At 42.0% G+C, this 27,488-nt stretch overlaps 1 protein-coding gene across 1 annotated transcript in view; it reads left to right on the top strand.

Annotated features, from left to right (window-relative positions):
* The first annotated feature begins 7,216 nt into the window (after nt 1–7,216).
* Nucleotides 7,217–27,488, top strand: part of stt3b (STT3 oligosaccharyltransferase complex catalytic subunit B) — a 106,137-nt gene continuing 85,865 nt past the window's right edge. Inside the window, exon 1 of the mRNA XM_073024053.1 lies at nt 7,217–7,713. Within this exon, the coding sequence (XP_072880154.1) occupies nt 7,547–7,713 (167 nt within the window). The 5' untranslated portion in view covers nt 7,217–7,546. The remainder of the gene's footprint in view (nt 7,714–27,488) is intronic.

The raw sequence follows: 27,488 nt of genomic DNA, 5'->3' as shown, positions 1-27,488 counted from the left end.
AAAGGAGAAATTATTCAGAGTGAGGACAAGTTCTGCTAGGCGGAGGAGAGTGGTGGCGGAATGGAACTAATTGGCTACTACTCTGCTCAAGGGTATCAATATGGTAATGCAGGAGATAGAATAGCAAAACTGCACAGACCAAGGTAATGAAGATTCATAGTGGTTAGCACATTGTTTTACAGTACCAGTGACCTGGATTCAAATCCTGCTGTTTCCTGTAAGGAGTTTGTACATTCTCCCCGCGACTGCGTGGGTTTCCTCCAGGTGCTCCAGTTTCCTCCCACAGTCCAAAAGCATCTGGGTTGGGAGGTTAATGGGCCGTTGTAAATCGTCCGGTGATTAGGCTGGGATTAAATCGGGGGTTTGCTGGACGGCACAGCTCAAAAAGCAGGAAGGGCCTGTTCCGTGTTGTATCTCAATAAATCTGTTTGAACAATGTTAATGGAGGGAAAACAGTACAATACATAAACCTGAAATGGAAAATGGGACTGTAGCAGAGGTTTCATCTGATAGACAGTATCTCTGACAATGTGATGGTATTGCTATCCATGAAGTCCTGAATTCAAACAAGGATCTTAAGCTCTATCTGATATAGATAGCTATAAGTACCCTCACTAAAGGGTGTTTATACTGTAGCCACCTGCTCTTCAAAGGTTAGATCACGTCCCTGTTTATCTTCCATGGCAAATTTAGCTGCCAATATCCACTATTTGAGCAGTGGGTCCCTCCCCCCACCAAGGCAGAGATACTTCCAACTAACAAAGTAGTATAAACACAGTTCATTTATTTTTAGAGATACATTTAAATTAAGATAAAACTCTTAAAACACATTTAAGACTCATAGGATTTCTACCTTATAAGAGATTTCCAAATTACCAACAATTTCTAAAACACAAGTACCAATTCCTTTAAACCAAATGGACATACTAATGAGTTGTGGAAGAATGAATCATCCATCACAGAAATCGAAGACAGAGGAATGGATTCTAATTACCCTATCTTTCTGACATTCATCTTACCATTCCTAACAAGCCTGACTGTTCTCTTACTTTTATACTTCTTTTTTTCTACTTGGGTGACTTCACACAGATGTGATATTTTTTTCAAATACCTTTTCATACAGATGGTCTTAAAGCTTCTGGAGCAGATATCCCAGACACCCAAAATTAAAGCTGCAAAGCTGACTGAGTACACAAATCTTGATGAATCAGCTATATGATGTTCTAAGTGATAGTATCAGTCTGGTCTGCATGCTTCCTTGAACTACATAACTAAGCCAGTGTTGTCTGGTTCGATGTAGGCCAATTAACATAACCCCATTGCCTTATACTGAATCTCTTGAGCAGCCAGCCCTATGTTGCAACCATTAACTTGTGATCGAGAGACAGTGCTGTTTGTTTGCAAAGCTCTCATTTTAACTCCAGACTAATTATTGCTTGCAATTTACATTAAGAACTGAAGACGGTTCTTCACAAAGAATTTATATGGAATGAATATTGAGCAAAGAATATTGCTTTCTTCTGAACAAAGAATATTAGTTTGAAGTTTTACTTACTCAGAAACAACACTTTGATCTCTGGAAGTGTCAGCTGCCGTGTGAGAAAGCTGAGCTAGGCAAACCACCCCACCCCCACCCCTGGCCTGGAACACTGAATATCAATCACAACAGTATGATTCTCCCTTGGTGCTACATTACACCAGCCTTGATTTTTATGAAGACTCCAAAATGGGATGATTTGACAACTTTATAACAAGAGTACTATCAATTCTGGTGAATCTGTGTTGCACATCCGCAAAGGCTTCCTTCCAGATGAGTAGTTCCTAGCACTGCAAATAGGATTATCCATCAACAGTGAAAAAGACCATGTATTAAGACTCAATGGCATAAGTAGAATTCAGCACTGTTCACGTTTGACTTTTGTGTTTGAAAATACAAAATCTGAACCATCAATGAAGCATAAATTTTTCAATAAACATTAAGAAATATCTAGTGAAGTTTGACCAAACATTTGAGCACTTAAAACTACAAAAAATTGACTCAATATTCATTCTATATAAACTATGTTTTTAAGATAGATTTTGTCAAGCTTCCCCAACTCCATAAATTCAACAAAGCTTCAGAACACTAGACTCTGACCTTGAGAATGCTTTCACAATACACCTGAGGTGACAAGATTGTAAGTTAAGTTTTATCAATCATAAACAAATGCTTTGAGAGGCTGGTCAAGGACTACATCTACAGCATGCTACCACCCACACTGAACCCCCTACAATTCACCTACTGATGCAACCAATCAACAGACAATACCACAGCCACAGCACTACACAGGGTCCTCATTCACCTGGAGGAGAGGTATGCTTATGTTAGAATGCTGTTCTTGGACTACAGTTTAGCATTCAACACCATAACTCCCCCCAGCTTGACAAGAAACTCAGAGATCTTGGCCCGCACCCTGCCTTGTGTAGCTGGATCCTGGACTTCCTATGGGATCGCTGGCAGGTGATAAGGACGGGCACTCTCATCTCTGCCCCTCTGACCCTCAACACAGGAGCACCCCAGGACTGTGGCCTGAGCCCCTCCTCTACTCCCTATACATCTACGACTGCGTTGTCACACACAACTCCAATCTGCTGATCAAATTTGGAAATGACACAACATTGATGGGCCTAATTTTTGACAATGATGAGACAGCCTACTGAGGAGAAGTCAATGCCCTGACACAGTGGTATTAAGAAAACAACCTCTCCCTCAATGTCGAAAAAACAAAGGAGTTGATCACAGATTACAGGAGGAACAGAGACAGGCTGGCCCCTATAACATCAACAGGACTGCAGTTGAGAGGGTGAGTAGTTTCAAGTTCCTTGGTATACACATCACTGAGGATCTCACCTGGACTGTACATACTCATTGTGTGGTGTAAAAAGCACAACAGCGCCTCTTTCACCTCAGACGGCTGAAGAAGTTCGGCATGAGTCCCCAAATCCTCAGGACTTTCTACAGGGGCACCATTGAGAGCATCTTGACTGGCTGTGTCACTGCCTGGTACGGGAACCGTACTTCCCGCAATCGCAAGGCACTGCAGCGAGTGGTGTGGACAGCCCAGTGCATCTGTGGATGCGAATTGCCCTCCATTCAGGCCATTTACAGCAGCAGGTGTGTAAAAAGGGCCTAAGGGATCAGGAGCTCCACCCAACCCAACCACAAACTGTTTCAGCTGCTTCCATCTGGCAAACTGTACCACAGCATTAAGGCCAGGACCAAGAAGCTCCGAGCAGCTCCTTTCACCAGCCCATCAGATTTATCAATACACATTGATCTGATTGCTTATCTGACTGTACATATATGTATACAATCTTAGTGTTTGGGCAATATCCTCCCACATTTCTCTTCCTTATTGCCTGTACATAGCAACGGAGATGCAACATAAAGATTTTCACTCCCTCATGTTGTGAGATGAATGTAAGAAATAAAATTCTAATTTTAATTCTAATCAAAGTTGCTTTTTTTAAAAAAATTTTAAAAATAGTTTTTCAAAACATTTTACAAAATTAAAAACCCCAAATCCCAGTGGGGAGCATTAATACAGTGCAAGATTAAGCATACAATAACAATATGCTACAAAGGAAGAGAATTTAACAAAAAAGCACCTAAATTAAAGACAAGTGAGCTTAGTGTCCTCCCCAAGCCCCACAACACAAGAAAAAAACAACTCCAGACCAACCACCACACAGTATAAAGAGTATAAGTCCGGACAGTCAAACTCCCAGACTGTGAATACACTTAGTAACAGAGGATAATAATGCCTACTACCAGAAAAAAAAGGTAGCTGAAAGCAAGGGACCGAAAAGAAGAAATAAAAACAAAAAAAAAAACCCTAGTCAAGAGGAAGGTTATGAAAGTACTCGATAAAAGGTCCCCAGACCTTATGGAACTTTAGATCCGAATTAAGAACTGAATAATGAATTTTTTTCGAGGTCCAAGCAGGCCATAATGTCGTTAAGCCATTGCGCATGAGTGGGCGGGGCAGCATCTCTCCATCTAAGGAGGATCAAGCGTCTCGCCAGGAGAGAGGCAAAGGATAGTATTCGGCATTTGGTCGGACCCAGACATAAATCTGTCTCGCCCCAAAAACCGAACAGAGCAATTAAGGGGTTAGGTTCTAGGTGCTGATTCAAAATACCCGATAATGTAGTGAAGACATCTTTCCAGAATTTCTCCAAGCTAGGACAGAACCAGTACATATGGATGAGAGAGGCCACGCCCCTCTTGCATTTGTCACAGAGCGGACTAATGCCAGGGTAGAATCGAGATAGTTTAGATTTAGACATAAGGGCTCTATGAACAATCTTAAACTGTAAGAGGCAATGGCGAGCACAAAGGGAGGTTGAGTTAACCGATTTGAGAACTGAGTTAATCAAAGTTTCAAGTTCATAATCTCTGTTAATAATCAGAGAACAAAGTAAACATGGAAAACCAATGACACAGGCACAGAAAGCATTAAAACAGAGGGGAACATGCAAATATGGGTAGAGGAAGAATTCGGCCTTGTAATCCGACCCCCTACCTCCCATCTGATTCCAGGAGACCAGGAGTAGCACAGAGGCCATTAGCTCCCAGCTCCAGGAGTTGGGGTACAGAGTCTATCAGACCCAGCTGCAGCAGACCAGGATCAACATGGCTTCTAATGCACCCCAGCTCTGAGAGACCGGGAGCAGTACAGTGCCAACACATCCGGGCTCTGAGAGATGGAAGGTGCAGGAAAATCTGACCCAGAGATCAGAACAGGAACACAGACTGCTTTCCTCAGTGACACCATCAGTATCATCATGAGGGTTCCCCACATCCTGCAGGAGACCATTCCCAGAACCTGCACTGCAAAATAGTGAGGCAGTTCACCAAGACTGTGGGAATGAGGGCTCAGACTAATCAACTATGGACTGTATATGTGAACCTTGAGCTCAAATAACTGGCAAATATGGAGATAAAACTGGCACCCTTAAATGTGCCCAAGTGTGAAGAGCACTGGGCAACTTGTAAATGCTTTGCAATTCCTGGCCAAGGTCAAGGCAGATGTGAATTTTGTACAGGAGTGCGGGCTTCCACATCTCCGCAACTACTAGAGGTGGTTACAGGGATTGTTTGTATGATCAGGGAGTAATGACATTCAAGCATCTGGCCTAGGGATTCTGCTGTGGGGAGGCAACCACTCGATCTTTAAATTCAAAGTGGTGGTGGATGGGAGGCTTCATGCGGTAGATGTAAAATCCTGTAACTGCCCATACTGCCTGCTGAGTGAGCGGCTAATGTCCTCCAGTAACTCTCACTGCTGCTGGCAGCATTCCAAACAGTCATTCTGGCTGGTGACTTCAACTGTATTGTCAATGTGGCAGTGCTAACAGGAGACTGGACAACTCCTAATAGAAACAGTTGAGGATGCAAAGCTGCGTGACACCTTAAGCACTCCTGCAGGTGGAGCTCAGCCACAATACACTTAGCTTGAGAAGTAGTGTCCCGGATAGACATCCTGCTCAGTCAGATCCACCTATCTTACACCGATGTTCTTCATTGACCACCACCTCCTTCACCTACAGGAGGGCCAGAAGATAGGAAGGGGGACACGAATGGTAAACGTCAAGCTGCTGACTCCAGAAAACAATGAGGAACTAAAGATGACTATACAGGCTGGAGAAGCATGAAACCCCTTTTTTGACTTTCTGATTCATTGGTGTGAAACACCAAGGAGAACATCAAGAGGTTCTTCATCCTCAAAGGTACAGTATTCAGAAAGCAAGACAGGGAATTGTGCAAAGTCCAGACAGACTTCTTCTGCAGTTGAGGGGTTAGATTTTTGTAACTTCCACTTCCTACATTGTCACTTTGCTTCCTGAATTCTCGCTAACATCCCCTCACCATTTGCAACCTAGTTCATCTCTCTTAGTGCTAGGTAATTAATTCTGGTCCTGCTGAAGAGTGACTCATTTGATTTAAATAGGTGACACCTGCCCCCAAAATGGTCTATTGTCACAAAATAAAGTTCAACTTGCACCACTTTCCAGCCACAATTTTAACTCTTTTTGTTAGTTTGGAGACTGTGACAAAATTCCAAAGTACTAGCATTTCTATAGGACAGGGTGCAGAATAAATGGAAAAAACCTGCAGATAACCCACGTGATTATATATATATATTGCTCTTTAGTCCAAATGTAACTGAACAGGAGCAATGAGTCTGGGCTGAATTGATATGCAAGAACCATCTATAACTTATTAGCAACACACTCCAAAGTCCTGGAATTCATATTGCATGATCCGCTCATGTAGAGTGAAACCTACACAAAATATTGCAAAAAGAGCAAACTGTATGAAAATTATTAACAACTGTAGCTATACACAGTATTTACACCGCAGGCAAAGATCTCAAGATAGTCCCTGTCTCCAGCTTACTGAGTGTAAGAACAGGAAAGAAACAAATATATGTATTTTGTTCAGATTTTATATAAACTGTTCAGAAACACAGGAACGAAGCCCGTACATACTCCTTTGCATGACGAAGCACACAAGACATTTCGAAATGCTAGATGGAATCGGGAACCAAAGTCCTCTCATACAGGGTCTTGACCCCCCAAAACGCCGACAATTCGTCGCCTCCCCGCCCAAAATGCTGACTTCCTCCAACAGTTCGTTTTGTGCTCATTGGCACAAACGTGTACGAGATAACCTGCGGTATCATTGAGTTGCTTCTGCAGAAAAGCTAATTTTTCATACCATGTATAAATACCCGAGATGGGAATGCCCAAGACAATAAACTCGAAACTATACAAAACTAAAGGGATAAGATATTGCCGGTAATTCCAAAAACTCTTGAGTACTGATTTTCTCTGGGGGAGCTGTTTCTGTAGTTATTGGTACGCACCCACTCCCACTGGCACACTACCACCATCCTATGATCTGACAGAGACTCACCCCTCCTACCCCATTACCTCCCCCTCTCACTGACACGCACATGTCACACATTTAGCTCACTCCTTCTCTCCAAATCTTTCCCTCCCCTCGCATTCGGCTCCAATGACCAGACACCACGCTATCCCCCGCCGCTGCTTCCGCAACCTCTTCGCCCATTGGGCCTGCCTGGGAACACCTCCACTTCGGGCGGACCGGCGCAGTAAGCTCCTCGTTTATTGGTCGCTAGGCACTGCCGGCCAACGGTCGGCTCGCGGCCGGCGAAGGGAACCGAGCCGAATCGGCGTCTCTCTTTCGTCAGCGGTGGGTGTCACCCATGTGTGCCTTCCTTGTCCTGCTCCTTTCCTGTTGGTTCCGCCGCCGAGGTTGCGGGCGATCTGTTCCCACGCTGTGAGAGGGAAGGAGATTGGCGCGGAACACGCGGCCCCGGACTCCTCACGGCCGCGGCGTGAGTGATGTTCATGCGGGGCTGAGGCACGGTCCCCACCCCCGGCCCCCTTCCCACTGTCACCCCGGCGATTGCCCGAAATACACTGAAATATTATAGATCGCATCTCCCTACCCGTCTCTTCCGTTTGCTGTTGTAAGATGGCGGAGCGATCTGCGCTGGAAACGAGGAGCCTGGTGTCTCACCCGGCCGGCTGGCAGTCCCTCCTGTCCTTCACTGTCCTCTTCCTGGCCTGGTTGGCCGGCTTCAGCTCCAGGCTGTTCGCCGTCATCCGCTTCGAGAGCATCATCCACGAGTTCGACCCGTGGTGAGTGAACAGACGCCGGCCGATCTGATTTTCTGTCAGAAAAGGGTAAAGGCTCAAGGGAGGCTGGACTGGGAGAAACAGCGGGAGAAATAGGGCAGGGAGTGGGAAGTGGGAGAGGAGCAAAGGGACGGTGCAAGGGATGCGGAGGGAGGTGCAGTCTGAGTTCAAAGTTAGTGACGATTCTGGAATCGTTGGGGGAAATTCGGAGTTAGGATCTGTCGGAGTTGGAAGGGACCGTGATTCTCCGACTCGAGAAGGGGCATTGGGTGTTGGAGGAAGGGGGTATTAGCTGATGGAGGGCAACGGTCTGCACGGGGCCGTTCGGTGGTGGAGGACGAGGGTTCTGGTGGAGGGCTGGAGTCCTGGAGGGGGCTTTGGGTGGTGGATGACGAGGGCCCTGGAGGGGGCTTTAGTTAGTGGAGGGAGAGGGTTCTGAAGGGGGTATTGGGTGGAGGGTGAGGGTCCGGATGAGGCCGTTGGGTAGTGGAGAGCCAGGGTCCATTTGGGGGCCGTCTGGGTGGTGGAGGGCCAGGTTCCAGACGGGGGTGTTGGGTGGAGAGCAAGGGTCCAGAAGAGGGCATTGAGCGGTAGAAGAGGAAGTGTTCCAAGAAGGAATGGTTTGTAGGGAGCAGATTAACAGCAGAGTAGGTAATTGAGCAAACATAGATTTCATCATGGAGAAGAGCTAGGAAAGGGTCTTGTATGGGGTGGTGGAAGCAGAGAGGAGTACAAAAGATAACACTCTGGATCTGGTAGGAGCTAGTGTTCAGCAAAGGGTTCAAATTAAAGAAAAGTTGACAAATTTGAGAAACAGGAGAGAAGTCACTGAAAGTTGTGTGAATGGGTCATGGCAAACAGAAGTTTGAACTGATAAATAATGTATATTATATTATAAAGCTGTGAAAGTGACCCTTCTCATATATGCAAGGTAAAACATCTGTTGTGAAGCCATATAACATCTGTGTTATTGCATGAGTACATATTTGCAAGTTCCTAGGGTTCCTAATTGGTGAATGAGCACAGTTCCGGTACAAAAACTTTTGTCTTTGCACTGTACTGCAAAACAATAAATTTCATGTTATATAAGTCAGTGATGATAAATCTGAATCTGAAAATCAGAATTTATTGGGCTAAGAGATTGAATCCTACCAAGAAGTACGTCTGTTAACCATTTGTCTAAACAATTTGCACATTTTGGGGGGAAAATGCAGCTGAAAACGTGTGCCCTGTACTGCTCTTTCAGTAAACCTTTCAGGATTTTGTTCTATGTATGAAGAGAATTTCATTCTGCAGAGAGTAGAACTGTTTGGTTTTAAATGAAAATATAGGCAAAATTCATTTTTTCAGTTGATTGGATTAGAGCGAATAGGTGTGTTAAATGTGTGGCTTTTGGTGATGCTTGGCAATTTTTTTACAACAGCTTTGCTTCAAGTAAAGTATTGTAGAAATGTTGCATTTTTGTATAACTTGGCTGTTCAAAAGTTTTCTAATGGTAAGTTCTGAGGATGAGTTGAAATTAGTTCATTGATGTGCTGCACCTGGTTTTCTCATCTGGCAGAAAATTGGTTTACAAATTATATGTACTGAGAAGCAAGAGATCTTAGAAGACTGAGGAGAACTTTGTGTAAGTACTGCATGTCCATGTTTGCTCAGTGACAACTTGGGAGAAGATCCACGATACCTAATATTAATGATCTATTAGAGATAATGGTAGGAATAACTGAAAGGCAATGAAATAAAATGCATTAAGTGCAAACCATAACATCATTGGGTGTTTGCAAAATATGGTTTTTGGAACAGCATTGGTTCACCAGATTTTCTATCAAAATGTTTACAAACTGAAGACAGTATTCTAAGAAGGCGTAGATGTACCAGAAATGTTTGGAAAAGCACTGTATGGTATTTCTTTGAAGTTGTATAGACAGAAAAATCAGCAATGGGTTGCAACTGAAATGTGTTAGCGACACTTCACTGGAGTGGATTAACAACTTGGAACATTTTACTGAAGTGTTGACAGTTTAAAAATGGCGTAATAGCATGATTGTATTTCTAGTATTTTGTCATTTTGAAATTTGATTATGGAATACGTAATGGAACAAATATCTGTATCCTGTGATTACTTCAGCTATTGCCCGTTTTGTACACCACCATTAAAAGTACAAATGCGCTTTTAAACTATTACGTGAACCATTTTTTTTTTCATCCCAAGCTTAAACAGTTCCTCTACCCAACAGTACAATGGTAATAAGGAACATGTAGAGGTGTAAGTTCCAATGAATTTTTGTTTGGATATGAGGAAGTGCTAACCTGCTATATCATTAAAGACAAGATCCAGAGGAAGGCATCTGGAAACCATAATATGGTCTTTGACCCGCTCTGCTGGTGTTACAAAACTCAAGTTTTCTTGTGACTTATTGTATTGAAACATTTCACTAAATTATACTTGGGACCATTTGTTATAATGTTCCCCTCCATGTAGCGTCATAACACTCACTTTTTTCAGAAATGTGTCTCTTTTAAAATTATTGCTTTTGTTTCGGTTTATCTGGAGGCCCATTTCAGTTGTATAGTTATTACTGTTCTTTACACGCTACAAGAAGAATTTTGTTCAAAGCTCTTTAATGTATATATGCGATATTGTATTTCCTTCAGTTAGCTTCATGATTATCATCAGTTCTTTATTATTACCTTTTAAAAGTTTTAATCAACTTTCATGCTATATCATTCCTGTCTTTATTACTTAAATTTAGTCATTAGGAAGGCATTATGTAATGATAATATTGTTTCCTTTCTGTTGTACCTGCCAAGTTAGTACAGCCCTCTGTGTGTTCTAAGTTCTTGGACAGAGGTATCTTTGGTTAGCATTTTGAAGTTTCCCCTTCCTGAAGTCCACAATCAGTTCCTTTGTCTTAGTAACATTGAGTGCAAGGATGTTGTTGCAACACCACTCAACCAGCTGATCTATCTCACTCCTGTACGCCTCCTCGTCACCATTTGAAATTCTGCCAACGGTTAAGTTATCGGCAGATTTACAGATTGGGCTTGAGCTGTGGCTAGCCACACAGTTGTGGGTGTAGAGAGAATAGAGCAGTGGGCACCCTTGAGGTACACCAGTATTGATTGTCAGCAAGGACGGGATGTTGTTTCTGATCTGCACCCACTGTGGCCTCCTCACGAGGAAGTCAAGGGCCCAAGTTTTGAAGCTTGTTGAGCGATGATACTGATAGCTGTAATCATTAAACTGAAGCCTGACATGGGTATTGCTGTTGTCCAAGAGGTCCAAAGCCAAGTGGAGAGCTAGTGAGATTGCACCTATTACTGGACTCAGCTCTAGATAGCCAGAATCATTTACAAAATCATGGGCATAGATAAGATAAATAGAATCATTTTCCTAAGGCAAGATATAGGTTTAAGGTGAGAGGAGAGAAAATTAAGAGATATGAAGCATAAGCTTTTCCAGACAAGGTGGTGAATATTTGGAATGAGCTGCCAAGTGAGGCAGAGGCAGATACAATGTTTTAAAAAGCATCGGAACTGCTACTTGAATAGGAAAGAAATGGAAGGATATGGGCCTTCTGTGAGCAAAGGGTAAGCATCATGGCTGGCATGGCCAAGTTTGGTAGAAGTATCTGTTTCTGTGCTGTATATTTCCATGTTTCCGTTTGACTGGTTCACAGTTTTAATAACGTTCTTCAGCCAATCTATTCGGGTGCTGCAGTGCTGCAATTTCTAATCAAAATGTTTTTAAAATTTGCCAAAATTCCTGAATGATTCCTTTATAATGAGTTTCTGTTTCTCAAACGGTTTTTATTTTGCAGCACACATGGTAGTGTAGCAGTTAGCAGAATCACGTTACAGTGCCAGTGATCGGGGTCAATTCCCACTTCTGTATGTTCTCCCCGTGACCATGTGGGTTTCCTCTGGGTGCCGTGGTTACCTCCCACGTTCCAAAGACGTGGTTATGGTTAGTAAGTTGTTGGTGTGATATGTTGGGAAGTGTAGCGACACTTGCAGGCTGCCCACACAATCCTGTCTGATTTGATTTGACACAAACACCACATTTCACTGGATAGTTCAATGTACATGAGAGAAATAAATGGAATCTTTAATAATGCCACAACTGTGCCCAAAGAGGATATGAATGGCTATATTATGCCAGTTCCACAATAGGCAATTCACACCCTTATTTGTTTAACCAGGAAGTCCTTTGCAGCCATTGTTTCAGTTGTTCAACAAATAGTCTAGACAAGGTGTTCTTTTGTAGGATTATTTTCTTCTTAGGTTTTCATCTCTTTATAAAAAGGTTCTTAGTACTGCTCAGTACTTCATCTAATGGCCAAGTACAAAACGAGAGAAAATCGCCACTTGGGAAGAGTCGGGAGTTTGATTGGCAGCCTTGCCATTGATTTGATACTCCGTGAACTGAGAGCCTATGAGGGGCTCTGCTATTTTAAGTATAATCTGCTCTGCAAAAGGCAATGCGAAACTTAGAAATTGTGTTAGATTTTGAATGCAATAATTAACTCTCCATCCCTAATTTAAATTAGTTTTAAGCTGTACACCTAATTATGCAAATCTGAAATAACACTGCAAAGGTGATCTTTAAGTGTTTGATGCTCCACCAGACCAGAAAATCAAAAGTAATTTTCATTCTTCTGAAATAAGTTGGCGAATGTCCCTTATGTGAAAACAGCAATAGGTGGCAATGGGATCAGATCCAATAGAAATCCATCTGTACTGGTAAATGAAGGAATAGAGTTGGGCAGTTTTCTTCATACGCTTAAATTGTATGGAGTAGTAATACAGATAACCACCCAAATAATGGAAATTTGCCTTTACATAATACACAAAACACAACCCAGAAATTTGAGGTACGGAATGAAATTTGCTCCCTTACAATTTGTTTTGAAGGAGAAGTTTTTTTTTCAGTTCTTTTCTTGATGTATGCAGAGATGATTTGGCTTTGCATTAATGTAAGTCACAATGCGGGCTGTTTCTAGGAATGCAGCCCACCATACCACAGGGTTGCCTGTATGCACTTACACAGACTTTGGGGTTATAGTAGAAGTAATGGAAAATGCCGGTGCCAAGCTGTATTTGCCTAGTGCCCTTCCCTTGGACAACATCAGTGTCGTGGTGAGGGGAGACTTGCAGCATGGGCAACTACTGGTCTTCCATACAACCTTGCCCAGGCCTCAGTCAACATCGAAAATCGATGGACAGCTGAAGAAGAAGAATGGAAAATGAGGTGGGAGGATGAGAGTGATCCAGTTGAATTTATTTTCTTTGTCAGCCTTCAGGTTTTAAAGAAATAATCATATGGAGCATATTTTGACTAGCATGATTCACATAGTAGGGACAAGTGATGAATTGGTCCACTTCAAGCTTTTGCAGGTATAGATTAGGAAAAACTGAAATTATTCTGAGAATAACTTTGCAATCTGTACTTAGTAATTTTTCGGTCAATTTTGAGAATTTATCTTAAATATGTTTGTATAATCTTTTCCAGCATACCTGCAAGTTTTTATTAAAGCAAACTTGGAGCCTACCGTTGACTCATCGCTGAAACCAATTTAAGAACTGCAAGAAAGAATGATGTTTAATACTGTACTGGATTAATTTTAATAGATAAATCTGTGATTCTCACTGAACCATTTGAGTTGTGCCATTTTCACTTAACTCTGCCCATGGATTTTGATGGAGGCACAGATTGCAGTACAGTAAAATATGTTTTGAAAGGAAGAATATGTAAAGACATGAGGGGGGGTTGTGGGGGGTAAGTTGGTGAAATTTGAGTAAACAGAGCTCATAATTGTGATACATGATAATGAATTTCTCCACAATAGCTGTTTGAATTATATCTATTTTTCCCGATAGTTTAAATTTAGTGTAAGTTACTTCTCCATGCTTAATGTGACAAGCTCTTTCTTGGTTCTATGACACCTATTCTTTTATAATTCTATGACACCTTGGCTTACAGAGATTTGTCAGACATGTCATGGCCCTGCACACAGCTTTTAATGATTTTGGAAATCCCATGAAAATATTCTGTCACAGTTTAAACCCATTCAGTAACAGTCCAATTATCGTTCCAACTTTTATGAGAAGCTTTGTGTCACTTTTTTGGAAATGTTTTGTCTGCATTACAAAAGCTTTGCTGCTGTACAATTTATTGATTTACAACATTCTTCACAAGGTATGTTTGAGATTTTCAAGTTGTGTGTTTATCTGGTTGTGTAAATGAGCCCTGTGCTGAAATATTGAGCATAGTGTTAGCTCAGTAACGTGTTAGTTGTGTGAGATGCCAAATCTTTTAAAATCTCAAGCTCATTTCAATGACATCCACTTCATATTTTAATGGAGGAAGAAGGCATGTGATTTAAATGTATAAGGTTGTATTCTTCATGGGTGCCATCTTCATGGATGCCCTGCCACACTATCGAACTTACTTCCCACTTCCTCTTTCTAAATTAGCAACGTTCAGGCTCTATGTTGGTAGACCAGAATCTTCCAAGTAGTTCCCTGATAGAGTTAATCCTGTCATTTGTTAAATTAAATATTCCCTACACCTAGTTTCCACCTGCTAAATCTCAGCACCACAGTCGCCAGTACTCTGAATGATAAAGATATTATAGCACCAGGATTCTAGCTTTCAAAAAAAGATAACTTTTAGAGCCAGTTGTTCAATGGGTCTGGTGCAAAGGTCATCTTGGCACCGGACTTTGATTTAGTTTTATTTGCTGAGCAAATACAGTTTGAATACCCCTTATCCAAAAAAACTTGGGGCTGGAAGTGTTTTGGATTTCAAATTTTGGAATATATAATAAAATAGCTTGGGATTGCCATCATTTCTGACTCTGAATTTATGTGCTACCAATATGGAGTCTTTGTCTTACATGTGTGCTGGTGCATCCTTTCTGCACGTTAGATTTTCATCAGCAACAATCTTGGCAAAGTCATCAATGAATTTCTCTGCTGTTTCATGATCAGCAGATGCTTTATCACATTCTTTAAAAAATTAATGTCATGCCTTTTCTTAAATGTATGCAACCTTCAATTACCTTCAGTATTCAGTTTGTCACAATAGATCTTTGCATGTTTCATGACCAGCATACTGTTCACGCTGATGTTGACAAATCCACTCTTTCAATACAAGCTCTAGATCGTCATTTTTCACTTGATGCAGTGTTTTTCTGTTTTATATTAATTTCTGTTCATTACATATGTGATGTTACTTCTCAGAACTGTCAGTGGTGCTCAGAGACCTGTGCATCACCTGGGAATCTTCTGAACACCTTGTGGAATTTTCCATTTGTGACATCATGTCTGCACCCCAAAAGAAATTTAGATTTTGGGGGTTTACAGATTTTGAAAGTTTGGATAGGGGGTACTCAACTGTATTTTATTTAAATTTGCAAGTAGTAGCAGTGACATAATGTGCAATTGCGACGAAACATTTTGTGGCTTACTTTGCAAGCTTAGACCTTTGCATTCTTAAATTGATGATTCATTAATCCAGTTACCGTGGATTCCGGACTACAGAGCGCACCTGATTAAAAGCCGCTGGCTCTAATTTTAGAAATAAAATCAATTTTTTACTTGTACAGGCCGCACCGGATTTTCGGCCGCAGGTGTCCCACGTTGTAATATGAGATATTTACACAGAAAGATATTACACGTGAGGATTTTTTAACTTTTAATTAAATCCATATGGTAACATAAACAAATACATATTGCAAATGCTTTTTTTCGAACCGTGCCTGTAACGCGGCTACTTTTAAATATACGTTGCGTATACTTCTTTACTGAACAACATTCCAATATCTCCTAACGACTGGTAAAAAATATATATACTGCAGCCTACCAGGAAAAGTTATTGATCGCCTTTGACTTAAAAGCAGCGTTTTCGCTCCGCCGCTCGCCCCCCTCCTTCCCGTTTATCGCAAACTGGTATCCCACAAGACGCGGCGAAACTGGGTCTGACGTCATAGCATCCCGGGATGTAGTACAGAAAACAAATATAGTTAAAACAGTTCTAACTTTAACTAACAAATGAATTACTAAGCGAAAATATTATAAACTAAATAACTGCCATAAAGGCAGCACAATGCTTTTCTTCGAGTGTTTTCCATGTTGATGAGGGTGAGTACAAATGACTGATTTACAATAATTTAATTGTGAAAGTGCGCTTGATTTATCGTACAATTTCATTGGACCTCTGTGAACTACTCATCAATTTTATTGGTCTACTGTTACGAGGCAAAATGTTTTTGGCGGCATGAAAAAAAAACCATGTATTAGCCGCTCTGTATTAAAGGCCGCAGAGTTCAAAGCTGTTCAAAATGTGGGAAAAAAGTAGCGGCTTAAAATCCGGAATCTACGGTAATTATCTTTAACAGATAAATGATTCACAGACCCCATAATCGTGGATTTCAACTCATTCAGCTCAATTCTGCAACATCATCTCATATCTTTGTCACTAAACTCTAACCCTCTCCCTTAACAATCTTGGCAAACTTCCTGTCGCACCCAAAGTTTCAGGTAACCCTTGCAGTCATGTATTCTGTCACACACACTTACCTGCCAAACTTGTTTACTTCTCCCTTTATTCAACTCTCACATTTCCCACCATCCCATCATTGGGAGAACCATTGTTCCCTCTCATCCTGGTTTCAACTATTATCTACTTGAGTGAGGAGAGGCAGAGGAGAAGGTGAAGAAATGAAGGGCGTCACACAAATCTGAATGGGATTGAGAATTCAAGTATCATGCAACAAGAAACTCAGGGTCACCATAGTGTTCCACAGGCTATCATCCAATCTAAATTTGCTTTCTCCATAACACAAGTGTAGTATAGAGTAGATTGGAAGAACAGTGAATTTCTGTGGGTCTTGTGTATTGGGAAGAGAAGAGATGAATGGGATCTTTGCTTTTTGTTTATGAATGACCTGTTCCTGTCCTGTGGCTCTTTCCCATACAACCAGAGAAGAAACAACACCTGCCTTTTTCCTCTTTCACTCCTGCTATTTAGGGCCTGAAACACACTCTTGAGTTGAGACAAAAAGTTAACTGTGCGACTCAATTATTTTAAAATGTTTGGTGATGAGTGCAATTACGAAGTAGGTAATTACTTTGTACAAAGCTTCTATCTAGTCAGAAAACATCCATTTGTTTTTCAGTTACAAAGATTCTCCATCACATTCTTATTTTGACTTCTGTCTTTGTAGAAGTTCAACACATTATTCTCTGAGCAGATGCATTGCAGCCTTCCAGGCTTAATGTTGACTTTGGCAGTTCAGATAATTAACCAGACTTGCAAATTGCATTTCCACATTTGCAGTTTAATTCCCCATTCTTCAAGGTGGAAATCTGATATTTAATTTAACCTCTTAGACCCTCCCTTCCTGACTCAAGATACGTGTATGTTATTCATTCCACTTTACCACCCTCTTATAGCCAACTGTCACCTCCAAATATCATCCAAACTCTCCGGTTCTTCCACCCGTTCACTGACTTTTGCTTTAGATGTTCCCATTCATCTCTCTTTAAGAATTTGTCTACTTCTGATAAAAGTTCATTGAACTCATTGATTGAACCATTAACTGTTTCTCTCTCCACAGGTGCTATCTGACCTGAGTATATCCAGCACTTTTTTTCATTAAAAAAAACATTTTATGCCTTTTTTTTCCATGAAGTGAGATGGACTTTCCAACTTTGGCCGTTGCAAATTTTGTTGCTGTGACCTTTCTAATCAACCCCACCTATGCAATGCCTGTCACATATGGCAAGATTATTTTGATCCGTGATAAAATACTGCAGAATAGACAAAGTAAGTAGGAAAGAACTTGCTTGCTGTTGGGGGTAGAGTCAAGATTGGGGGGTTATAGATACTAAGCAAAGATTTTTGACAGAGAAGCAGTACCATAGGGTAAATGTTTAATATATGTAACCACTGGTTTGGAGCCCAGTATGCACTGTCAAGGATTAGAATAGAAATATTCAATTGTAGCATTCAAAAAGGCAAATATCTGAAAGGAAGGAAACTGCAAAGCTATGGGTTTGGGGGAAAGTAAATTTGAACAAGCTGGATTGCTGTAATGAGAGGCAGTGCTCACTCCATGGACCAAATGGCTTTCTTCTATGTTGTAAACATTCAATGATTCTGCTTTTGTAGAAACATAGATAACCATTTTCTTAAAGCAAAAAAAAAATTGAAATCAAATTTGTTTAGAAGTTTTGCATATAATTTAACTAAAAAGTTTGAATGTAATTTTACTAATGCTGAAACTAGTTTGAAAGCATTCGTAGCTGTTGCATGTTCCTGTATGATTTGTATTTTCAACTTGCAAAAGCTTTAAGGCCCTGAATCAGAATCAGGTTTAATATCACTGGCATAATACAGTACGTCGTGAAATTTGTTACCTTTGCAACAGCAGTATAATGCAATACATAATAATAGAGAAAAAGATATGTGAATCAGAGTAAGTGTATAGATTTCTGGCACAGGCAACCTGTCTTAACAACCATTTGGGAACTTGTACAATTTGTAGATCAGTCCCTAGAAATTTGAGATATGAAATTAAGTTCATTCTCAGAATTAGTGTGTATGGGTGTGGGGGTGGGGTTAAAAAAATAAAGGAATCGTTACAAAGGTGTTTTTGCCAACATGATGCGAGTACCAGATTCATCTTTCCCTCCCCTCTCATTTCAGTATTTCAAAGGGACCGTTTCCTCTGTCCTATAGATGATGCAGCTTCACGTTATGGAAACCACAATTTTAGTAATATTCTAAAAACACGACCTACCCATAATGTAACTGTTACCTGTACAGGTTGAGTGTGCCTCATCGGAAATGCTTAGGGCCGGAAGTGTTTCTTATTTCCGATTTTGCAATATATAATGAGTTGCTTGGGATTGGCATCAATTCCCACTCTGAATTACTGTGCTACAGGTTAGTAGTCTTTGTCTTTCACTTGCTTATTTTATAAATATTATATTTTTTAACTGTAAAAATGATTATATTGTGGCGACCCACTTTCTGCGCAGGTGAACCGGCTCACAAATAGCCAGCGCGTGGGGAGAGACTTTGGTAATGCACCTCTGACGTCATTTCCGCCCGGAGAGGGCGGGCGCTAGGGATTAAATGCCAGCGCCGCGAAGTTTGAATAAACTAGTCTCGAAACGACTTACCGACTGCGTGACGTTATTTCAGCGCTGTGTGTAGCACATTGCTACATTGGTGACCCCGACAGTCCAAACGGGATTTGGACCAAAGATGACCGACTCTTCATCTGTTCACGCAGTTTCGCTAAAACTGCTGACTTTCTGGATGCTGCGACCACGCGTGTGGTTTAGCCAAGCAGAAGCCCAGTTCCAGATTCGGCAGATATCCTCTGATTCCACGCGTTACTACCACGTGGTGAGCGCCCTTGACCAGGAGACGGCCGCCCAGGTTGCGGATTTCATACAGTCGCCCCCGGAAGAAGGCAAATATGAAGCATTCAAAGCGCTGCACATTGAGACCTTTGGCCTCTCACGGCGTGAGCGGGGTGCCCGCCTGCTTCACCTGGACAGTTTGGGAGACAGACTGCTGTCAGCATTGATGAACAAGATGCTGTCCCTGGCTGACGGACACAAGCCCTGCCTCATGTTCGTGCAAGCGTTCCTAGAGCAACTGCCCAAGGACATACATCTGCTGCTGGCCGACACAGATTTCAGCGACCCCCGGAAGGTGGTGGCCGGGCAGAAGTGCTGTGGAAAGCCAAGAGGGAGAGCGTGGCGTCCGTCGGTCAGATTACCACGCCACGCTCCCAAAAGCGGACCAGACCAAGCCCGGCAGAGGGGCGCACACAACACAGAAGCAGGAGTGAGGAGGCCAGCGAACAGTGGTGTTTCTACCACCAGCGGTGGGGCACAAAAGCCCGCCGTTGTTGCCCGCCCTACAAAGGCCAGCTGCCGCTAATGACTATGGCGGCTGGCCACCAGGACAGCCTCTTGTACGTCTGGGACAAACAGATGGGATGCCGCTTCTTGGTCAACACCGGAGCGGAGATCAGCGTCTTACCCCCAACGGGGTACAACACCCGCAACAGGAAGCCAGGACCCACCCTGAGGGCCGCAAATGGCAGCACGATACGGACCTACGGCACCTGCACAGTGCAACTGTAGTTCGGCGCTAGCCGGTTCATGTGGGACTTCACACTGGCTGCGGTGGCCCAACCACTCCTGGGGGCGGATCTCTTGCGAGCTCACAGCCTACTGGTTGACTTGCAAGGGAAAAGACTGGTACATGCCGAGACTTTCCAGATGTTCTGCCTGGGTGAAGCCAAGTTGCCGGCCCCACACCTGGACTCCATCACGCTGTCGGACAACGAATTCACCAGAATCCTGGCGGACTTTCCATCGATTCTGGCACCACAGTTCACGGCAGCCATGCCCAGACACGGGGTACAGCACCACATCCCGACCCAGGGACCACCCCTCCACGCCCGCGCACGAAGGCTCCCCCCGGAAATGCTCCGCCTGGCGAAGGAGGAGTTCAAGAGGATGGAGGAATTGGGGATCGTACGGAGGTCCGACAGCCCGTGGGCCTCCCCCCTGCACATGGTGCCCAAAGCAGCCGGGGGTTGGAGACCATGCGGCGACTACCGCAGGCTGAACGAGGCTACCACTCCAGACCGCTACCCCGTGCCGCACATACAGGACTTTGCAGCAAACCTGCACAGGGTAAGAATCTTTTCCAAAGTAGACCTCGACCGGGGATACCATCAAATCCCAGTGCACCCTGAAGACATCCCCAAAACAGCACTCATCACCCCCTTCGGCCTTTTCGAGTTCCTCCGAATGCCGTTCGGCCTGAAGAATGCCGCACAGACGTTCCAGTGGCTAATGGATGCAGTGGGACGCGACCTGGGCTTTGCGTTCATCTATTTGGATGACATCCTTATAGCCAGCAGTTGTCGTCAGGAGCATCTGTCCCACCTCCGCCAGCTCTACTCCCACCTGAGTGATTTCGGCCTCATGATCAACCCGGCCAAATGCCAGTTCGGTCTCGATACCATCGACTTCCTGGGCCACAGGATTACCAAAGACGGGGCAACACCTCTGCCCGCCAAGGTAGACGCAATCCGCCACTTTGCCCGGCCCAACACGGTCAAAGGCCTGCAGGAGTTCGTTGGTATGGTGAACTTCTACCACCGTTTCCTCCCCTCAGCAGCCCGTATCATGCGCCCTTTGTGCACCCTGATGTCGGGTAAAGGCAAGGACATTACTTGGGACGAGGAGGCCGCGGCCACTTTCGTTAAAGCCAAGGAAGCCATTCCAAGGAGGCACAATGTAGACAGCACAGAAGTTGAAACCATAGTAAGCTGGAAGGAGGATACAAATAGAACCCGAAAAGATGTGGACAGGCCAGTGGAAGTGACAGATGGAATTTAATGCAGAAAAATGTGAACAGTAGCATTTCAGTTGGAGGTAATGTGAACCAATCTTACAATGGGTACAAAAGCATACTCTGTGTGTGTGTGTGTATGTATATATGTGTATGTATGTACACATACATACTTCATAGACATGATCCCAGGAATTAAAAGTTAAGTACAACAAGGATGACATAGATGATTATAAAGCAGTGGTATTGGCACTGTTCTGGATACCATGCATGGTGAAGATGTCACTTTCTTGATACCAGGAATGAGGAGTGTTCTTTGTATAGTAATCTAATGGAACTGAAATTTAGGCTTTGAGTTCTTAATAAATTTTGGGGCTGCTCTTTGTAAAGAAGCCCAAGTTGTTTTCTATGAGCCAAATCTGGAATGATTTTCTCTCAGTAGTACCTTTTTAAAAAAAATTGGCATGGTTTCTATTTTAATATTTCTAGAACTGCCACATAAACATTTTGGTTTCCAGGTATTTACACAGTTTAGCACTCCAAGTTTTTTTTAGAAAGTAAGTTAAAAGTAAGTATTTTATTAGTTTTATTTTAACCGATGGAACACTTGTGCCAGAAATAAAACAACAGCTTTTAAATGTTGCTGTAAATGATTGATGGAGAAACATTGGACTTTGAAATTTATTGAACATTGGAGAAACGTTGAAAAGTCCAGACAATAGACACAGAGAAGATGTTTCCAATAGTAAGAGAGTCTAGAATCAGAGAGCGCAGCCTCAGAATAAAAGGACACCCTTTTAGATAAGAGATCCAAAGGAATTTCTTTAGCCAGTGGGAGGTGAATCTGTGGAATTCATTGCCACACACAATTGTGGAGGCCAAGACTTCGGGCCTATTTAAAGTGGAGATTGATAATTTTTTGATAAGTATGGCATATGGAAGTTACAGTGAGAAGGCAGAGAAATGGGGTTGAGAGAGCAAAATAAATTAGCTGTGATTGAATAATGGATCGGGCTTGATGGCCTCATTCTGCTCTCATGTCCAATGGTCTTAAAATTATTGGACACTTACAAATGATTCCTTTCAGGATGGTTTATAATTTTGAGCCACCATTAATGTATGAAATAGATGTGTTCTTGTGTATTTTGATAATGTATTCCTATGTATAGATGGTGGCACATGCCTTTTATAATAATGAAAAATAACTTTGTAATTGAAGGTGCTTACCCCAAAAAATAGGTAACATGGTAAAAGTTACTAAATTTTACACAAATGAAGGCATTGTTATATTGCATTTAAGTAATATTTTCAATCCCCAATAATTTAGTGGGACAGTTTTATTGGTTAGGTTAACTATAATGTTACCTACACCTTTTAAAATAAGGTAACACTTTATATCCTCCAAACGTCAGACTCCTGAATCAACAGTTCACTTACGTCAACTCTGAACTGTGCTGATTCTATAATCTACACACTCACTTTCAAGGACTTGACAACTTACCTCTTCACTTTTCTTTTGCACATCGGTTATTTGTCAGTCTTTGTTTATGTACAGTTTTTCACAGATTCAGTCATATTTCGTTATGTTTCCGCAGATGTTCACAAGAAATTAATCTCAAAGTAGTATATGGTAAGATTTATGTACAAATGTTAATAATAACTTTTACTTTGAGAATTGATTCATCTTATATCCGAATAAAAAAATAAACTGAGGTACCCAAGATATTTTAAATTGTGTAAACGTTTGCAAAGCTAAAATTGTGGCTGAATGATGTTTCCTTAATTCAATAGTGAATTTGAATAGTTTGCTATCTATTCCTGTCACACGATGGAATTTTCTTGGCCAGAAGGTGCCTAATTCAGCCGATGATACCTGTGGCATGAAAAAGTGCCATTCAGTTTTGAACCATACCCTAACATTTTCCCATTATCTTGCACATTATTTCTCTTAAAATTCACACCCAAACTGCCAGTGAATTCCGCTCTTTAAAGTTGCAGTGTACATAATATTTAAAATACTTTCTGATTAAACCAAAAAAGGAATGGATGCTAGTCCATTGGCCTTATTTGGCAGCAATGGTAAGCTTGATAGTTTTGTAAAAGCTTTTGAAGGTAGAAGAGGGCAAGGAAGGGTTACCCAGTGATACCAATAGCATAACAAAAACTGTTGGCAGAAGAGGAGGACTGCACAGAATGTTGTATAAAGCAAATGTTTGCAGAGACACAGAAGTGGAAGTGAAGGAATTTGAATATGAGAGCTAGCTTCTTAAGCATAAAGGAATAAAATAGCAAATCTGAGTTAAAGACCAGGTTTATTGCTGTAAAAGGCATTGGAAGCCACCTCTAGAAAAATTTGCAAAGAACAATCATGTTCATGGAAAGACCATGATTGCCCATGGCATACAACATGGCACATAATGACAACAATATTACTGAAAATGTAACTTGAAGGAGCATTGGAGGAATTAACAAATAAATGAAGGCACCGTCAACATAAGTGGCACTCTTTTTTCCCACCATTTGTACAAGCTAAAGAATGCAAAATCCTAACAGTTTTAACATTCACTATTTTCCCTCACTTCCCTATTTTCTGGAGTTTTTCCAAATGCCCTGCTGTCTCCCATTCTTTGTACCATCTTCACTATTCTGCTCCATGGCTTTAAACAGAAAACTTAATTTTAAAAGGAGAAATTGAAAATTATTACTTAAGCTTTACTGGCTTGGAGTTTTTGTATATTTAAAGATCTGAGGCTTTCAGACATTCAATAACCATGACAACATTGGCAACTGGTAAGACTGAAGCAAAGCTTGATTGGGTCAAAGCATTTTAATTGCAGTGTCTTTCAGTTCTGATTGGGTGTCATGGTACACTTGGCCACAATAATTGGCTGGAAGCCATTTTCCAAAAGGAAGATTGCACCTGGATTTGCGGGCAGCCACTTGGAAAGCCAAGGCTGTTCACCTGTCAGACATTTTTGTCAATTGATGCTGATCCTGAACCTTTCAGTAAAATTGCTGAGGTACAAATAAGAGCTAGGAGGAGTCGGGGAGCGATCCGTAGGGATTTCTGACATGACTTGAGGTATGAGGTAAAACCATTGCTCAAGAGGCATTCTGCCAAGGCAGGCTCATAGAACTGACAACAAAGCCAAGAAAATGGAGCAGAGTAGTTTAATTAAGGAACAATGAGGATCACATGTTGAAGCCATTGTTACATACATAATATATTTGAGTCAGGCTGCTGTTTTTGTGAGCAGGACAGAACCTGGCTGGCAGAAGTAAAATTGTGTGAAGGGAAAGCATAAAAGTAGTAAGTGATGCATTCATGGCAGCAATGTTGCAAACAAGGATCTTCCAGAGGAAAGGGGAGTCAAACCACAACTGATGGCAGAAATGAGAAAGATCATGTTGGAAAGCACAAGGGGTAATATTCAGAGCCATTAATGGTTAGTAAACATGTTTCTAAAAAAACGAGAGCAGGTGCAAATGGGGTGGAAGTTGGTCAAGAAAGAATGAGGTGACCTAATGAGATTTTAGACAGCAATAGGGAGATTAGCAATTGTCAAGACTTTTGGAAGTGGACGGCAACAGCAAATATTTATTTATTTATTTTTATTTCGAGATACAGCGCTATAACAGGCCCTTCTGGCCCAATAAACCTACACCACCCAAATACACCCCTGTGACAAATTTACGGACTAACCCGTACATCTTTGGGATGTAGGAGGAACATGCAACTCCTTTCAGATAACAGGAAATTGAATATGTGTCAATGGCTTTGTAAAGCGTTATGCTAATTGCTATGTTATAACGCTGATCACAAAAGAATATCAAATGGAATATATTTATTCCATCATTGTATGCAGATGTTGCTTGCAAAGCCAACATTTATTGTTCATCTCTAAGTGCCCTGAAGGGGAGTTGCCGGAGTCTGAACTGCTATAGTAAATATGTATGGAAAATATTCATGTAGTACCCTCAAGGGAAGAAGTCTTGCATGGTTTTGTCCTGTCAAATATGAAAGGGCAGTGATGTATTTCCAAGTTAGGGTGGTGTGTGAAGAGGAAGGAAATTTGCAGCTATTGCAGTTTCCATGTATCTGTTGCCCTCTTTCTCTTCAGTGAGGTTTTTGATTTCTTGGGATTTGCATCTGCAGAGGTCTGTGAGTTGCTGCATTGCATATTTTACATGGTTATTGCTGCACTAATAGCACACTGATAATGGAGGATAAATGCTTAAAGTGGTGGACGGTATGGTATGCAGCCAGGTTGCTCTATTCTGAATGAAATGGAGCTACTGGAATGTAGGTGGAGTTGCATCCAGGCAAGAAAATGATGTACCATCGTGTTCTTCATTTGTCTTTTATGATTTGGAAGATAATTTACACAATGAAATATTGTGTTTAAAGATGCATCCCTCAGACTTGTAACAAGAGGAATGTTGTATCTTGGTGAACAGGGAAGCTGAACTCTTAAACTATTTAATAGATTTGTGGTACACCCTATCCTCGTTATATGCGTCTTCAGACAATGCGGATTCACAGTTATGCATCGAACCTATTTCTACCAACTTCTCCTTATATGTGTCCAAAACTCACACTTATGCGAGGCTGTTGGGACGAGAAGCTCTGCTTTCCCGCCAATACAAGTCAAGTGCACACGGCTCACAGTCTCACTCCCGCCAGTCTCACATTGGTTTTGGCAGCGTGTGGATGTACGATCTTGCGCTCTTAAACTTTTGCTGTTATTACCTACGGTGCACTGATTTTGTGCTTGAAATATTTAACTATGCCTCCTAAATGTCCTATGTCAAGTCCTGGGCCATCAGCCAGGCAGCAGAGAACCGCTTTAACACTTGAAAAAAAGTTGGAAATTATTAACACCTGGCGGCGTCAGGTGAAGGTAACACAACTCTGTGATGCTACTTCGGCCTGGGTGAGTCCACGATCAGAAACATAAAGAAAAATGCTGAGAAAATAACAAGTGCAGTGATTGATTCATCACAAATGTCTTCAAATTTTGTTACCAAAGTGTGTAACCCGATTATGACAAAAATGGAGAAAATGTTGAGTTTAAAAACGCAAACACGAGGAAGTCTGCAGATGCTGGAAATTCAAGCTTCCCTCCCCCTTTCTTCCTCCCTAGCCTCCCGTCCCATGATCCTCTCGTTCTCCAGCTACGTATCCCTTTTGCCAGTCAACTTTCCAGCTCTTAGCTTCATCCCTCCCCCCCCCCCCCCCCGTCTTCTCCTATCATTTTGGATCTCCCCCTCCCCCTCCCACTTGCAAATCTCTTAATATCTTTTCTTTCAGTTAGTCCTGACGAAGGGTCTCGGCCTGAAACGCTGACTGTACTTCCTCTAGATGCTGCCTGGCCTGCTGCGTTCCACCAGCATTTTGTGTGTATTGCTTAAAATGTTGAGTTTGTACATTGAGCGTGAAACAAAGAAAAAAACACTTGGTTCTGATCATCTTCGTGTGAAAACATTGGAAATTTATGGTCGCCTTTGTTCAGAGGCTACTGAGGAAGTGTCAAGTTGATATTGTTAGTTTTAATGGAAGTAGGGGATGGTTTTCTAAGTTTGTTAATCATCACAGGCTTCACAACTTAGCTGTGCGTGGTGAGCAAGCTAGTGCTAACCACAAAGCTGCTGAACGCTACCCTGTGCAGATGCGGGCTAAGATCGCTGCTCTTAAGGGTTTGAGTAAGAATATGCTTCCTGTCCGCTGGGCAGCTAACCTCATCCATGTAAAGCTGCCCAGCACCACTGCACAACCACTCTCTCAGAGCCAACACACCTGTCACTGTTGTTGAGTACTGTACATCCTAGTATGTTAACTTTCTATGCTTTATTACATTGAATATTACCTTAAATTGATGAAATATAATAGGAATGTTGCCTTGTGGTACTGCTTTTGTGTCATATTGGTATGAAAATGTGAATGAATTACAAATAAGACATAGTTAGGAAGACCTCCAGACCGCATCCCTATTTTCTCTATTTAAATAATTATTCACATTATGCGTGTCCCATACTATGCGCCGACTGCGAGGAACGTATCCCCCACATATAAAGATAGGGTGTATTTAATTGAGGCATTGTTCTCAATATCACCAAGACCAAGGAGATGGTGGTGGACTTTAGGAGATCTAGGCCTCATATGGAGCCAGTGATCATTAATGGAGAATGTGTGGAGCAGGTTAAGACCTACAAGTATCTGGGAGTACAGTTAGACGAGAAGCTAGACTGGACTGCCAACACAGATGCCTTGTGCAGGAAGGCACAGAGTCGACTGTACTTCCTTAGAAGGTTGGCGTCATTCAATGTCTGTAGTGAGATGCTGAAGATGTTCTATAGGTCAGTTGTGGAGAGCGCCCTCTTCTTT

Source organism: Hemitrygon akajei, chromosome 20 (genome assembly GCF_048418815.1).
Source record: "Hemitrygon akajei chromosome 20, sHemAka1.3, whole genome shotgun sequence".
NCBI lineage: Eukaryota > Metazoa > Chordata > Chondrichthyes > Myliobatiformes > Dasyatidae > Hemitrygon > Hemitrygon akajei.
This window is presented reverse-complemented; position numbering and strand designations above follow the sequence as displayed.